This window comes from Haliotis rubra, unplaced genomic scaffold, assembly GCF_003918875.1.
Source record: "Haliotis rubra isolate DU_JTF1 unplaced genomic scaffold, ASM391887v1 Scf685, whole genome shotgun sequence".
Classification (NCBI taxonomy): domain Eukaryota; kingdom Metazoa; phylum Mollusca; class Gastropoda; order Lepetellida; family Haliotidae; genus Haliotis; species Haliotis rubra.
This window is the reverse complement of record NW_025767396.1, coordinates 201029-217691: the sequence shown is the minus strand read 5'-3', so window position 1 is coordinate 217691 and position 16663 is coordinate 201029. Positions and strand designations below refer to the sequence as shown.

At 42.0% G+C, this 16663-nt stretch overlaps 1 protein-coding gene across 1 annotated transcript in view; it reads right to left on the bottom strand.

Moving 5' to 3' along the window:
* The window catches only part of LOC124258181 (echinoderm microtubule-associated protein-like 2), a 54549-nt gene that overhangs the window by 25457 nt on the left and 12429 nt on the right, over positions 1-16663 (bottom strand). Inside the window, exons 5-13 of the mRNA XM_046692235.1 lie at positions 15462-15582; positions 14945-15147; positions 14273-14367; positions 13572-13749; positions 9897-10125; positions 4218-4319; positions 2725-2911; positions 1228-1377; positions 443-515 (exon numbers count right to left, since the gene is read on the bottom strand). Of these exons, the coding sequence (XP_046548191.1) occupies positions 443-515; positions 1228-1377; positions 2725-2911; positions 4218-4319; positions 9897-10125; positions 13572-13749; positions 14273-14367; positions 14945-15147; positions 15462-15582 (1338 nt within the window). The remainder of the gene's footprint in view (positions 1-442; positions 516-1227; positions 1378-2724; positions 2912-4217; positions 4320-9896; positions 10126-13571; positions 13750-14272; positions 14368-14944; positions 15148-15461; positions 15583-16663) is intronic.

Genomic DNA, 16663 nt, shown 5'->3' with positions numbered 1-16663 from the left:
TACTGAAAAGTAGGTAATTGTCTGAATAGGTTAATGAGACTCATCTTTCGGTTTGATTAACCAATTATTTATATTATGGGCACTTTGTCGGTGTCAAGGACTTGCAGAGCCTGACCAGTAACATCCCATGAAATGTAGGTACCATACCATAACTGCTGTAGCACAGGCGCATGTGTCTTACCCGCTGGAAAACCGATGAAGCTAAGGTTAGCGAGTGTTTGAGGGAGTGATTGTATTTACGGCGATTAAGGTAAAAGTGTCTTTTGGGTGTATTTTTTTTAAGAGTGGGGAAGAACAAAGGATGCACGGATTCACGTTCCTTGAAACATTGGCAATATTCCACGATTATCATTACAGCAGGCATTAGGCCATTCTATTCATGATAAGCAAACGCTTTACCCACTTGTCATGTTGTCCTCAGAATGGTCAATTCATTACTGACCTGCGACTTGTCACCTTTCTTCCCGGCAAACTGTCCGGTGGCTACTACGTTGCCGTTGGAATGGACAGCCATGCTGCAATATGAGGAATAACGTCATCGGAAGTCATGGTATATTCAGTGTATGAAATAAGCCAAAAACACAGCCAGACATCTGGGCTGGTAACTTCAAAAACTTACGAGCCCAGAAGAGATTTAACCAGTCCTTCTTAAATATTAAATAGACAGTGCCAGTGGACACATTATCTGAATATTTGTTTTCACACGTCCATCGGGCTGGCTAGCTTTAAAATTAGACCGTCCGGCAGAAATCTAGCCTGTCTCGGGCTGTCGGACGGGCCTTATTTCATACACTGGTATATTGTATTATATTTTGATATATATCAACTGTTTATATCTCGTGGGTGGAACAGAAAATATGAAGCCATGTCATATTATATTTACTTTTAACTTTTTAACTCGTGGACGGAACAAACGAAAACCTGAAGCCATATTATATTGTATTATACGTTTGAATATATATCTATTGAACGGACCTATGTTATATTGTATTTTTTAAATATATTTTTTTAATACTCAGAGCATTTATTATTTCTGAAATTAGACATGTTTAATCTATTTAATATCGCACTTACACATATTTTATCTATATGACGTAATTTACAACACATCTCTTTATTGTTTGATGGTTTTACACCTAATTCTTTTCCGACTGATTTCCGGTTAACCTTTTTGAATCAACTTACTGCTTTCGGGAAAATCAAATAAACAATTGAGGCTCTACTGACCACTTGATGTCCTCCGTGTGCTCCTTGTAGTGGCGCTGTGTGTGGGCGTCACGGTTGTACATGACGGCGATGTTGGATATGAAGTAGATTATTTCGTCGTTGTCCAGGATGTAGATGTTACATCGACAGTCGTTGCCACGGTAACCATACCTAAATAATAAAGATAACGATAGCTTTTGTCAGAACATTCTTTTCCAACCACTAGTTTGATATACTGACGTACTAAGAAACATACACACCCCATGCCAGCGTTCGAAATAAACGTCGGTCCTTAGGCCCAAAGCCAACTGAAGAACACTCGGACCCACAGCTTTTGTTTTCTGCAGGTCCTAATGGCCGACAGCTTTTTCGTCCGAAAAACTAAGATTATTTTTTTTTCATTCAGTAATTTCTACTTCAATCAGCAGCTGCTGTATGTAAGAGAAACGACTATCATTTTCGTGGAAGCAATTTAGATTACAGATATTTCAGAAGACTTGGATCTTGACATGGATGTTGATTTTATTGTAAATAAAGGCTTGTCAGTCACTAGATTTAAACTAAACTCTTAAGCTCAGTTTGTGAGTTGTCACATATTTGTTTGCTGGGAATTACGTATATTGCAGCTAAAATATAGGGCCTACACATTCTGATCAGGACCAAGAACTTTTTATTGTTCTGGGTCCTTAGGGCCTGCGGCTTTTCAGGATTAAGGGCAAACACTGCCCCATGGATTGGGATCGGTTTCCAAACGAACGTAAATATTACATTTTGCGTTTATGTTAGTGAAATGTATTAATGTTTTCATTTTGTTCCTTTACACAATGTACTTCACAACTGCTTATTTCGTTTTTGGTTTTGTTTCTTCCTCTTTTTGTTGTCGTTGAACGCCTAACTCAACAATTGGTCAGCGGCATGACTGCTATTTGTTTGGACCAGACAATCCAGGGACTGACATTGGCAGCATGAGCATCTATCTACGCAACTGGGATACGATGACATGTGTCAACCAAGTAAAGCGAACCTGACCACCCGATCCGTTAATCTCTTCTTACGACCAGCATGGTTGAGTGAGTGAGTTTAGTTTTACGCGCTCTTAGCAATACTCCAGCAATATCACGGCGGGGAACACCATACATGGGCTTCACACATTGTGCCTATGTGGAGAATCAAAACTGGGTCTTTGGCGTGACGAGCGACCACTTTAACCATTAGGCTACCTCGCCGCCCCAAAGTATGGTTGAAGACCTTAAACCGGTTATGTTCTATATACATGGACCGATGACCTCAATAGATAAGAAAAACCTTCTTCTTTAATGACAACAATAATTGTATGTTGTTTGGACACCTATAGCGAGGAATCATCTCAACATTCAGTCAGTGATATAAATATCTTCAAAGGACAAATAATGTTATGTTTTGTCTGACACTTCGGTATGATAGTGTGCCGGAAATACAAATTCCTACATGATAGAAAAGGCGTTTCATAAAACATGCGGTAGCGCTAAACAGGCTTACACCCAGTCTAGTTGCAGTCTCTCTTGTGGTGGATCTATAGGTAGAGAACTGTCTTTGTATGCCTCTGGCTGAACGACCTTAACCTTCTTGCCGTGAACCTCCAAGGTCATTGCGTGTGTGTTGCTATCATCTATATCCGGTTCCGGTGGAGGTTCCGGTTCCGGTGTAACTGCTCCTTGCGTTGATCCTGGGAATATAATAATGTTAGTAACTGGTAAGACGACAAATGTCACTTCCTCGATGTAAAGATGGAAATCAGTCGATCATTCCATTAATTTCTGATCGTTTGCACATACAAGTCTTCTAATGAAGTATTTTTACACAATATAAAAGTGAAAATAGCCGTGTACAGATGACCATTCTACATTGACGTATTTAGGTGACCTAAATTTGACTATCCATCTCTTGTGTACTCGTTTATGTCTTCCTTAAAAGTGAGCAAACATGGTATAAGAAATGTGAGTCTCATTTTCAGCATCGTGAAGTGAAATGACATTTTACGTAGCATCGGCATCATTTCAACCATTTTGCGACGAGACGAAGTCTGCATACACACACAAGTTCACGTTTAGTACAAAGTTTAAAGAGGCTTTCTTTAAATATATATGTCTTCATTACAGTATTATTTGCAAATAAAAAAGCCATAATACCAAATTTAAAAATAGCCAGTTTGTCACATATCCATAGTTACAATTTATGACAGTCGATAGACAATCGATTCGATTCTTTATTCAGTAAAGACTTGGGCTATATGCCCCTCGTCATCATTTTACACTGTATACAGGATAGAACATGATTATCCATTTACATTTACAAGAGGAGGCTGGACAAAACATTTTGGTACTCACATGCATGACTTAATGTATTTACATATTTTTGCAATGCTATCTTTGGATGGGTTTCTTATAATTATTAATTGTAAAAAAATCAGCATACTTGGCTTCTTTCAAAAATAAGGTTTAATAAGCTGTTTTCGATGTACAGTATGTTTTGGGCAAATTAAAACGAAATGGTATTCATCTTCAATTACATTTACATTATTTTCTTTACAGCAGATCCAGTATCTTTTCTCCCGATCAATATTTTCATAACGCCCAGTTTCAACTTTTAATTTATGACAAAATTCGTAACATAGTTAAATGCCAAATGTGTTTGGATGTAAAGCATCTAAGTATAATTCATATCCGAATTCACGTTTGATATTACTGTATAGCCATACTTTTCTACTTGAAGTAATGTCATGATGCCATTTCTGAATAAAACAATCAATTAAAAAAAAACATAGATAGAGGCGTAGTTCACAATGAGATACCCGCTCACGCGGTCGTGTCGTGTAATATATATGATGGTTTTGCTCTGACCTATACATTAGGACATCAAAGCAATCGGTGACTCGCCTTAGGACAAAACTATACCATATCATTACACAAATTAAAAAGGGGTAGAGAAAGCTTCTTTTAAAAATATATATATATATATATGTATATATTAACCTTGTATGCTTTGTTTGGCGGGAGTACCACTGCCCTCGTCTGACGGCTTGTCCACTTCAATCATTGGTGGCGCCGCGGGAGCGTCGTCCGGAGACTTTTTCGCTGTAGGAAGATATGACATTATATTCCCAGTCCCTTCTGTTTGTCACGATACATTCAGAGTGATTCCTAACATGTTACATAGCAACACCTCTTTGTAATGTAACAAATGTTATGTTATCATCAAAGGCACCTAATCGCCAGGACGCAAGGTCAGCCATCTAACCCACGCCGCCACCGGAGCTTCCACCAGTGCGTTAGAACGGAATCATTGTTTCATTTCATTTAATTGTTTGTAGAGTTCAATCATTCCTATTTCTTCGCGAGAGTTAAATTTTTGGCTTGAGGTTTGTCTCCCAGTTTCTCAAGCCAAAACCACTTTAAGGCCGGTATAAGATTCGAACCCACGAGCATCGGATCATGATAAGTAAGGGATACAGTGAGTTGCAACTTCTTACTACCTCGCCAATCGTGCTATCATCACTTTGAACAAAATCGATTTTACAACCGCCGTGGAAAAGAAAGTAGACACTTAAATATTTCTTTCGACCAACAAATTACAAAAGTTTTTTTTCTGTTTTTGTTTTTAAATGCTATCAGGCTGAAGCACTATAACGTCAATGTCCAAAACCAACCCACGGCACCCGTATCAAACACGTCATCATTGAGTAACATTTTTTATTTTTAGCCAGCATCAAACTTGAGTATACTTTCTTTTGTCGGGCAGTTTAAAAAAAATAAATTCGAATTGATTTTTTGAAATATTAGATCTCATTGTGCAGCTGCATCAATCACCATGGCAACAACGTTTGTAATTACACCTGTAAACAAATGATATTGATGTGTACACGTGCTTGACGGACAACGTTCACGTAGACTAAGTATTGACGTGTCTTGCAACAACAACATCACACTTCAACGGCATCCTTGACATTTACAGATAAGAATTTCTGAGTCATAAATTTCTTTTGATATCTTTTTTTATCTTTTCAAATCTAAAATATTGATCCAGGAAATCGACTGATTATTAATTTTGCATGATGAGTGGGTGGACCTTTTGCAAGTGGAAACATGATATTTCGGGGAGAGGGGCGATGGGGTGGCGCCGTAGTTAAAGTGCTCGGTCGTCATGCCTTCAGACCGGGTTCGATTCCAAACATGAATTTCTCTGATATGTGAAGCAATATTTTGGTGTATCGCGCCACCACACTGTTGAAATATCGCAGATAGTAGGTGAGAAAGGTTTTATTCCTCTTGCAATAATATACCAGCAACATCATTCGAGGTACTCCAGTCAGGCTTAAAACCAGTCCACACCCATATGAGTAATTAAACCCAAGACGACGTGCGTGAAGACCGTTGCTTTAACAAAATACTATCCCAACTGCCACTTGCTCTACAAGAGTATATATACTGAACAAACGTAGTTAGGGCACATGGATATTTAGGAGATCTATTTTATTAAAGTTTGCGCACATGTTCACTGCATAAATATACCGAAAGCTATGCATGTTCCCCTTTTTTCGGTTAGTATATCAAGAGTAAATGATGTGGAATTTCACATCCCATACTGTCCATCCCACTTGGTCATAATGCATGCATTACCCAGCCAAGTGGGTGTTGTCTGTTAATAGTATACTATTCATGCATGGACTGATAAAAAAATGCATGCATTAAAATTAGTGAAAGGGAGATAACACGACATTGACACTAACGGCACTAACTAGTTAAGTAGAGAGTTTTAGAGGTATAGTGTACCCTTTTCCGTAGTTACTGACAATATTGCATGCATTGCGGGTGCTTGTCGTTACATAACCAATATCACGTTAGAATTAGATGATACTAATTAGGACTGCACGGTATTACAGGTATACAGGTATATTGCAATACGCTTTTCAAACGATACGTATTGAAATATGTTTTCTGAGAGCCGGTATATTGGGTAAAGAACATATATTAAGTTTTGTGATTATCTTCATGGTTTAAATTAAAATCTACACATTCTTTCATTCGCAACAAATGATTTCCTTCCTTATTCAATGACAAAACGGCTTACTGTAATGCTGTAAATTGTATAAAAGGAAATAGAATCCCTGACTATGCAAGCTTTTGAGATTGCTGTTATCAGAACCATAACATATGTTTAGGGACTTATAATGTAGAAAAATAGGATTGACATGCACAATTAGTGTCACTCACTGTCAAACACTTAAGTTCCTAATATATCGTAATATCATATACATGAATATATATAGCAAAGTAATTTGACAATACACAGTCATGCCAATATTGGTTGTCACCCCTTCAATTTTTAATTGGAGAGGGGGGTGGGGGTGTGAGGTGTGGGGTTGGGCTGGGAGGGGGTGACAACCATTATTTGCATGAGTAAACTAATAATCATGCGTGCACTGGCACCTGTCAGTGGAAGCTTCTCGTCAAGTAGTATGCAGCAGGTTACGTTTATATACAGACGGGGCAGTAGGGTAGCCTAGTGGTTAAAGCCTTCGTCACGCCGAAGATCTGGGTTCGATTCCCCACATGGGTACAATTGGTGACAATTCCTGGTTTCCCCCGCCGTGATATTGCTGGAATATTGCTGAAAGCGTCGTAAAACTAAACTCACGGTACCAAACTCATTCAGAATACACAGGCAATGCATGCATTAGCGCAAGCCAACGGAAGGTTGTCGTTATATAGGCATCAGTACGCTAAACTTACATATTGACAATAATGCATGCAATAAAACTACTCAGTGTGAGCCTGTCGTTAAAGGCAAGAACACGTTACTTTTATATACTGACAATGAATGTATAAATACAATGTACTAGAAGACGGTAGATTGTCGTTATACTGACTGACTGAGTTGTGGTTTTACGCCGCTTTTAGCAATATTCCAGCAACATAAATACAATGTACTAGAAGATGGTCAGAACCGGGTCTTCGGCGTGACGAGCCAACGCTTTAACCACTAGGCTACCCCACCGCCCCGATTGTCGTTATAAGCAACAGCGCTTTATTAACATGCACTGCATTTAATCAGTGGGAGCTTATCGTTAAAGGCAGTTACTTTTGTATACTGGCAATGAAAGAAATAATACGAGTAAACTGGAGCTTGTAGTTAAAGGCAACAGGTCGTTACTCTTATACACTGACAATAAAGCATGCATTAAAACTGGGGTATGTTGGTTGGTTGGTTGGTTGTTTAACGCCGCACTCAGCAATATTCCAGCTATATGGCGGAGGTATGTAAATAATCAAGTCTGGACCAGCCAATCCAGTGATCAACATCATGAGCATCAATCTGCGACAAGTCAGCGAGTCTGACCACGTGATCCCGTTAGTCGCCTCTTACATCAAGCATGGGTTACTGAAGACCAATTCTAACCCGGATCTTCACGGGTGTCGTTAAAGGCAACAGGTCGTTACTCTTATACACTGACAATAAAGCATGCATTAAAACTAGTAGGAGTTTCTAGTTATAGGCAACTGCACGTGCTGTTATATACTGCCATGCATTATTAACACATGAGAGTATGTCGTTAGCTAGGCAGCTTCACGTTGCGCCCTTATACTGATAATAATGCAGGCATTAATGTATGCCAATGGGGGCTTGCTGTTAGTTACCCAACAGCACGTTACTGTTTTGTATACAGCAATAATGGATGCATTATAACTAGCCAATGGCAGCTTGTCGTTTTGCAGCTACGCTTATATACACCAGAAAAAAAATGGTGATTTCCAAAAATTTCCAATTTGGAAATATCATATTTCCAAAATTTTCCAAAATTGGAAACATCATGTTTCCAAAAATTCCAAATTGGAAATATCATATTTCCAAGGCTTGGAAATTGTTTGAAATTTAGGAAGGATTTTACCACCACTTCTTTCAATTTCTCCGGTATATACTCACAATGCATGCATTAACACTGACAAATAGAAGCTTGTCGTTACAGTCTGCCTTCCTGAGGATTTCATTTACCTACATGGCATGCACTAAACATGCTATAATGCCTAAGCAGTGCATGTGTCATTTGCATTTGTATACATTCTAGACTAATTGGCTGTATATATTGGCTATATATAAGTGCATGTTACACAGGGTTCCTGTGGAACTATGGGCTGTGATGCATGCAGTAGCGCTATTCAGATTATGTCATTATACAGCATGCTGGTTCTACCGCTGCTCATAAGAGCCCTGACTGTGGATACGAGGCTAGTTGATGCAATCAGGCCCCGCACTCGGAGGAAGCCTGGGAGAAACAGTTGGAAAGACACAGTTCTAAACAAGACCGAAGAACATGTTAACAAAGCACCAACTGCATGTTTGTTTGTTTGTTGTTTAACGCCGCACTCAGCAATATTCCAGCTATTTGGAGGCGGTTTGTAAATAATCGAGTCTTGACCAGACAATCCAGTGATCAACATCATGAGCATCGATATACGCAATTGGAATACGATGACGTGTCAACCAAGTCATCGAGCCTGGCCACCCGACAAACATGCATTGCGCCTCTTACGACAAACATGGGCTGCTGAAGATCAATTCTAACCCGGATCTAATTCACGGGGGACAAACATGGGTTGCTGAAGACCAATTCTAACCCGCATCTTCACAGGTCTTTCTTTGTCTGTACCGTTTATACTCCAGCGGTAGAACGGCGGCCTGTAACTATGCATTGGGATACATAGAAAATCTCACTCAAGTGTCTTTTGATATCAAATATATCACCACGAGTTGATAACCTTACACATATATTTCTATTTTCATCAACGAGTGTTGATATATTTGATATCAGAAGACACGAGGGTGAGATTCTGTTTATCATCACTCATTATCGTCACTCTTCTTTAGTTTTCAAAGAAAAATATACATCTCTGAACACGGTACTGCCATTAGACTAGCAATGCAGCGACGTCATAGCATTGTGACGTCATCAAGTTCATAACGTCATAGCATTGTCAGGCCATTGTACAAATCTACTGTCAAAATGATATCTCCTAGGAGATATCGTATGATTTCACACAAGCAATATCTCCAGTGGAACACAGTTTTGGGTGATAAAATGACATGCAATCAACACAACCACCAAGGCTGACCACCCAATCCACTCAGTCGTCGCTTACAGCAAGCAGTACAGCCATCCAGTAATTAAAACTGTCATACTATTTCAATATTTAGTGATGTCGTTTTAACACGATGACTTATGCCGAATGTGTGCAGAGATATTTTCAAGTAGGTGACATTAAGTGCGGAACTGGGATTGGTGTGTTCAGCTTTCTGTACTCGGGGAAGGAATTGGTTAACCTAGCCAAACTTTGTGTTTTTATTGCAGCTTTAAGGCCACACTGTGTATATATGTACATCTAATGGTTCTTAACGATCTGGTTATCTTTTAGGAAAATATAACGTTACTGTAGAAGTCTATGGGAAAATAATCGTTTTGTGGAACTCTGAGAACGGTTCTAACCATGAGTTTGTTGGGAACGTTTCACATTGACTGATAGCCTCAAAAAAATAAATAATAATCGTGTTTCTGTATTAATGATGTTACTTGGGCACGCATCATAAAGAATCGTCTCTACATAGTTTACTAGTCCATGTAGTCAATCTGATTTAAACAAGTATTAATCAAACCTTACTTTGTTTGACGGAAGTGTCCTTGGTCTCCGGCTCTTTACTATTAGGTACTGCCTTGCCCGGATCTGGCTCTGGCTCCTGATTGGCTGGTTCAGTGTTTGGCGAGGGTTGATTGGCTGGTTGGGATGAGCTTGGCTGTTCATTGGTTGTCGTTGGTTGAGGAACACTTTCGTCTACGGACTTCTCTCGACTTAATGTCGACAATGTGGATTTCTCTTTTTGTAATGATGCCTGCAGAGGAAAGAAATGTGGGTTTTATTATTCAAATGAGTTAGAAACGAGCATATGTATTATAGGAGATGTAGGAACGTAGACGATGTACGCAGGTAGGGGAATCACACCTGGCGTTCTGCACATCCTGTTTTGATCTGCGTAGTTATTTCTCAGGTGAAAGTGAGTGAGGTTTTATGCTCCTTGAACTATTCCAGCAATATCACGGTGGGGGAGACGAAAATGAGCTTCACACATTGTACCCATGTGGGGAATCGAACCCGGGTTTTCTGCGTGACGAGCAAATGTTTTAAGAACTAGGCTACCCCACCGCCAGTTTCAGGTGAGAAAAGGCGTTGGCAAGTGTTAATTTACGAGTCACTCACGGTTCAACGACGTGTGTGTTGAACAATAGTAGCCCAGTGGTTCGTTCGTCCCGCCAAAGATTCCAAACATGGGTCCACTATTTCATTCCCATTTCTGGTGGCCCCCGCCGTGATATTGCTGGAATATTGCTAAAAACGGCGTAAAACTTATTCCGATGTGCAAAATTTGTCATGGCCTTATGTGTGAGTGAGTGAGTATGGCTCTTCTCCGGGTTTAGGGGCGGTGGGGTAGCCCAATGATTAAAGCGTACGCTCGTCACGCTGAAGACCCGGGTTCGATTCCCTACATGGGTACAATGTGTGAAGTCCATTTCTAGTGTCCTCCGCCCCGATATTGCTGGAATATTGCCAAACGCGGCGTAAAACCATACTCACTCACTCACTTCTCGGGTTTTATCAGTATTATAACAACATCACAGCAGAAAGTGAAAACATTGATTACACAACAGTCTCGTTTTCTGTTGACTGGGTCCCGTCCTAGTGCGCAACTTAGTACAATAACCAGTCCAGAATTTTTGGACCAATTCATTTAACTGAATACATAATCATTAATCAGTATTATTTGATACATCTAAGCACTTGTATATTGTAACACTAAGCACCTTCTAATCCTTGCAAACATGTCGTGTAGCGTGCTCTGTCTTACAGCGAGCTCTGACAAACAGAAATCGTGGAAATCTCAAAACGAGGCTCTCCCGCTAGAAACGTTTGGCGGTCTGGTACGGACTCGATATTCTATCAATCACATTGTGCGTTACAAAACTACACTGAATAAGCGTACAAAACGCATAACAGGTGTAACCAGTGAGCCAGATGCATTATGAATCATTTTACGACATCATCAAACAGGGGCAGTCTGTGACGTCTTAGCTAAGGTCATGTTGCCTACACCTCGCCATAAAATTAGAAATACGATGTTATTAAAGTTTAAAACTAAAGTTCATTTGTAAATACCATTTTTTATGAAACAAGGAATTGGAATTCCGTGTAACCATAGTTGTTTGTGATTTTTATTTTCCCTTTCACACGAGAAAATTCGGATCGTCTGAAAAGTAGGTCACTGTCTGAATAGGTTAATGAGACTCATGTTTTCGGTTTGGTACACACGACATTGAGAGATCATATTTCACCCATGTAATGAATCGAACCTGGACCTTCGACATGCTGATCCAGCACTTCCCCAGCGGCGGGGCGGTGGGGTAGCCTAATGGTTAAAGCGTTGGCTCGTCACGCCGAAGACCCGGGTTCGATTCCCTACATGGGTACAATGTGTGAAGTCCATTTCTAGTGTCCTCCGCCGTGATATTGCTGGAATATTGCCAAAAGCGGCGTAAAACCATACTCACTCACTCACTTCTCCGGTTTTATCAGTATTATAACAACATCACAGCAGAGTACACACGAAATTGAGAGATCATATTTCACCCATGTAATGAATGGAACCTGGAACCTCGACATGCTGATCCAGCACTTCCCCAGCCAAGTTAGACATCATCTCAATGTAGATTGACGAGATAAGTTCGTGCTGTACGACACATCGTGAGGAGCCATTAAGGACCACGCATTGATTGAACCCATGTGCCAGGAGTGTGTGTCTACAACACGTTCCCCTTCACAATCTGTGTCTACGCAGTGTATTGATCCTATATATATTTAGAGTTCCGAGTAAACAACGCCAGGGCTCCACTGGGGCCGTTTTGACGACGGGGAATTCTGTGAGTGAAAGAGCGTTGTTTTCCTCCGCGTTTTGCAACAGTTCAGGAATATCACGGAAGGGGACATCAGAAATGGGCTTCACATTGTACCCATGTGGGGAATCGAACCCGGGTCTTCGGCGTGACGAACGAACGCTTTAACCACAAGGCTACCCCACCACCCCGGGTAATTTGTTTTGTGAAGGAGAACGCATATGGTTTTACACCGCTTTTGCAATGTAGTCCAGCAATATCAAGGCGGGGGACATCAGGAATGGGTTTAACACATTGTACCCATGTGGGGAATCGAACCCGGGTCTTTATCGCGATGAGTAAACGCTTTAACCACTTCACTACCTCACAGCCCCGGGGAATTCTGTGATGTTGCAGATGTATTTACGTCTGAATTTGTTTTGCGACAGTGACTGAATCTGGTTCTATGCCGCTATATTCCAGCAATACCACGGTGGTTGCCCAGGAAATGGGTTCTCGCTTTGAATCCATGCGGGGAATCGAACCCAAGTCTTCGGCGTGATGTGCATACGCTTTAACCCCTAAGATACACCACATCCCCTTTTTTATGGATAAGTTAGTGCATGAGATCGCCTTGGGGGTAGTTCACATGTATCAGTTTGATATGGAAGTAAAACATTAAATGGTGAATCCCTTAGACAGTTAGCATTTTGTTGAAACCCATGCCGCCATACTGCTGGAATATTGCTCAACAAACAACAAATAAACAAAGAAAAAAACAAGATTAAACCCACGAGCAGGAAGATTAAACCCACGAGCAGGAGAAGCCAGTCTAGGGCGAAATGGGATTTGAAACTACAGCCACAGCTTTTGGGCACTTTACGATTAAAAAAAAGGCTAACTTTGGACAGGGATTTCAGATTACTTTAGTCAAATGTTCCTTTGCGTTGTACTAACGTTGGGTCAACGGTCAACCGATTTGGTGAACGAATAAGTGATACAACGTTGTGTCAATGTTAATCTAACGTTCGGTCGAACGCTCAGTGCTAGCTGGACAAGATCGGGGTGAATATATTTGTTTACTTGTGGGAATTCTCTGAAATGGGCCAGGTCACAGTCACAAGCCTTGGGCTGACAACGGGGAACACTCTTGTAGATAATAGAGCGAGTGTGTGAGTAGGTGAGATGTCACACTGCTTCTAACAATCAATATCTTAATTAAGGGTTAAGCTTAATGTTCACGAGAGGAATGTCCTGAAGAGGTCTCCAGGTCTCAGAGACAAACCTAGAAACATTATCGAGTCGAGTCCCATAATCACCGGTTTCTGGTGTGCCTAAGGGATGCTACTAAAATGGTACCGTCGACGGAGGCACCTGTTTTCCTTGTAGGTGGAAGAGCAGACCTGGGACTCACCTTCTTTAGAAGACGGGAGACAACTCTTGTCTTGGCGCCACTGGACAGTTCCTCGATGGGGTTGGATGCAATGCTGAAGGCAGCCTGTTTCGCCTTCTCTGGTAACTCGGCAAGTTCCGGGCATCTCCGCCATGCCATCTGCTGAGACTTTTCCAGGAAGCTGAGAAACTCTGGCCAGCTGGAGTGAGTGAGTGAGTGAGTGAGTGAGTGAGTGAGTGAGTGAGTGAGTGAGTGAGTGAGTGAGTGAGTGAGTGAGTGAGTGAGTGAGTGAGTGAGTGAGTGAGTGAGTGAGTGAGTGAGTGAGTGAGTGAGTGAGTGAGTGAGTGAGTGAGTGAGTGAGTGAGTGAGTGAGTGAGTGAGTGAGTGAGTGAGTGAGTGAGTGAGTGAGTGAGTGAGTGAGTGAGTGAGTGAGTGAGTGAGTGAGTTTGGTTTAAAACCTGCACTGAACAGCAGTACGTCAAATACATCACAGCATGTTTGTTTAATGTGAAGGATGCAGGTGTTCGACATATACCACTTTAGTGAAACAAGCACAGTTATTCTGCTGATAATAATTGTTATTATTCAAAATAATGGTTACAAAATTACCGGAACATTAACGAGACGCCGACGTTGTTTTTAGAGTTTTCTAAAAAAGCAACGCTGATGTTTGATATGGAAAATGATTGTTCAGCACCCGAGTGTTCAGCGTATCGCCTCACCTAATCATGTCGTCGTGATCCTCGTCGCATCTCTTCAGCAGGTTCTTCAACAGAGCTCCATATAGTGGCGTCCGCATATCACAGACCAGGAACACCTGGAGGAGACATACGTGGAAACATCACACCCTACATGGCGACAATCACCAGGAACACCTTCAGAACACACACGTGCAAACGTCACACTGTACATGGCGACAATCTGACATCAGACACACCTTCAAAAGACACTTCAGTAAACAGCTCACTCTACAAGTAAGGTGAGGTGAAATTGGGTTTAACTTCGTGCTTGAGAATATTTCGCTCATATGCGTGTGTATGGGTATGTGCGACTGCTTGTACTAGCCCAGACTTAAGCTGGGTTTTTTAGTGCTAGCCCACTGAGATACCATGCCGCAGTGAAGCATGAATACCCCACTCAGACACATTATACTGACTCTGAGCCGACCAGTCCTTGTTGTACCCATTAATGCCGAGCGCCAGGCAGGGACTAACAAGTACCATATTTTAACGTCTTTTGGTATGACGCGATCGGGGATCGAATCCGCGACCTTCCGCTCTCCGGGCGGACGCTCTAACCACTACACCACGGAGGCGGTGCCTCACTCTACAGACACAGACTAGAAGCAACTGCAGGAGAAACACCCCCCGCCAAGCTCTTCGCGTCCTACATACCGTTTCCCTGGCTATCTTCCCCGTCCTGCTTGTGTCCTTGTTCTGGAAGTCCTTCCTGAGGACCTCGATGTCGAAGAACGTCCTGTCCTGGATCAGCTGGTCCTCCAGGCGACACAGGAAGTCGAAGTCCCGCTGCTCCTTGGACATCTCCTGCTTGGAGGTGAGGTCGTTGCGCATCTGGCGGGCCTTCACACTGTCCCGACCTGCCGTACAAATAAAACACGAGGTTTAACTTCGCATTCATCCTTACTGAACAGAACGTACCCATGAACATCAGGGCAACCCATGCTTGTCGTAAGAGCCAACCAACGGGATCGGGTGGTCAGGCTCGCTGACACATGTCATTGTATCCCAACTGCGTAGATCGATGCTCATGCTGGTGATCACTGGATTGTCTGGTCCATACTCGATTGGTTTATGACAAGCATGGGTTGCGGAAGCCGCGGATCTTCACGGGTCCAGTTTGTCTGAGTGCCTGACTGTCCGAGTGGCAGTACTCTTGTGTGCTGTAGCTCACCTGTCTTCAGATGAGCCGTCATGACGCTCTTGTACAACCGCTCGTAGTCCACGCCGCCATGGTCCTCATAGATTTCCGTCATCATCTGCAGCAGGCGCTGGGAGAACTTGATCTGGTTCTCCTGCAACACACAGCAAGGGCGAGACTAGGAGGTCATCACAGTGGGCAGTATAGAGGACAACATGGAGGTCAATATGAAGGTCGAAATCGAGATGGGGTCAACAAAAAGGTAACACGGAGGTCATCACAGTGAGCAGTAAAGAGGTCAAAGTATAGGTCAACATGGAGGAAGAAATGGAGCACAAGAAGGAGGTCCAAACGGAGGTCACCTTGAAGGTCATTACTAAGGTCAACACGGAGGTCACCTTGAAGGTCATTACTAAGGTCAACACGGAGGTCACCTTGAAGGCCATTACTAAGGTCAACACGGAGGTCACCTTGAAGGCCATTACTAAGGTCAACAGGGAGGTCACCTTGAAGGCCATTACTGAGCTCAACGCGCAAGTCAACACAGTGGGCAGGATGGAAGTCAAATTTAAGGTCAACATCCAGAGGAAGGTGAAGGTCGAAAAGATGGAGGTCAACACAGGTGATCATAAGGGGTATTAGTGAGGACAACGCGGAAGTCAACATCGACACGGAGGGACACACAGATTTCAATACTGAGGTCCACATGGCGGTCAGCATGGTGCAGAACACTGGTATAGTGCTCACAAATCTAGAACCACAATCTGAGCGAAGTGGGATTCAAACTCACGATCACAGGTTTCCGGCGCGCCTAAGAAACGTTACTCTGCATGTGCAAATAATGTTGCCTCAGGCGATTGGTCCACCTGCGCCCTCTAAACTATGGGGCATTTTATTCCATACGATAATTGATTAAGTATTTCTGAGTTCCTTCTCCATATTGAATCTAACATTGTGGGACATTTGCCTCTAAATTTTAGAAATCTTAATGTGACATCTAACTGATCATTATTCTGATTGGCTCATGGGGGGACACCGCCATATAGCTGGAATATTACTGAGTCCGGCGAAAAGCTAAACTCACTCACTCACTCATGGGTAAACAGTCTAAGCATGGCCTTGGTCTCTAACTATGGTTCAAGGTATTCGGAATGCTTAAGTCATTGAAGTTTGTTTGTTTGTTTTAAAACCCCTCTACAGAGTGAGTGAGTGAGTTTAGTTTTATGCCGCACTCA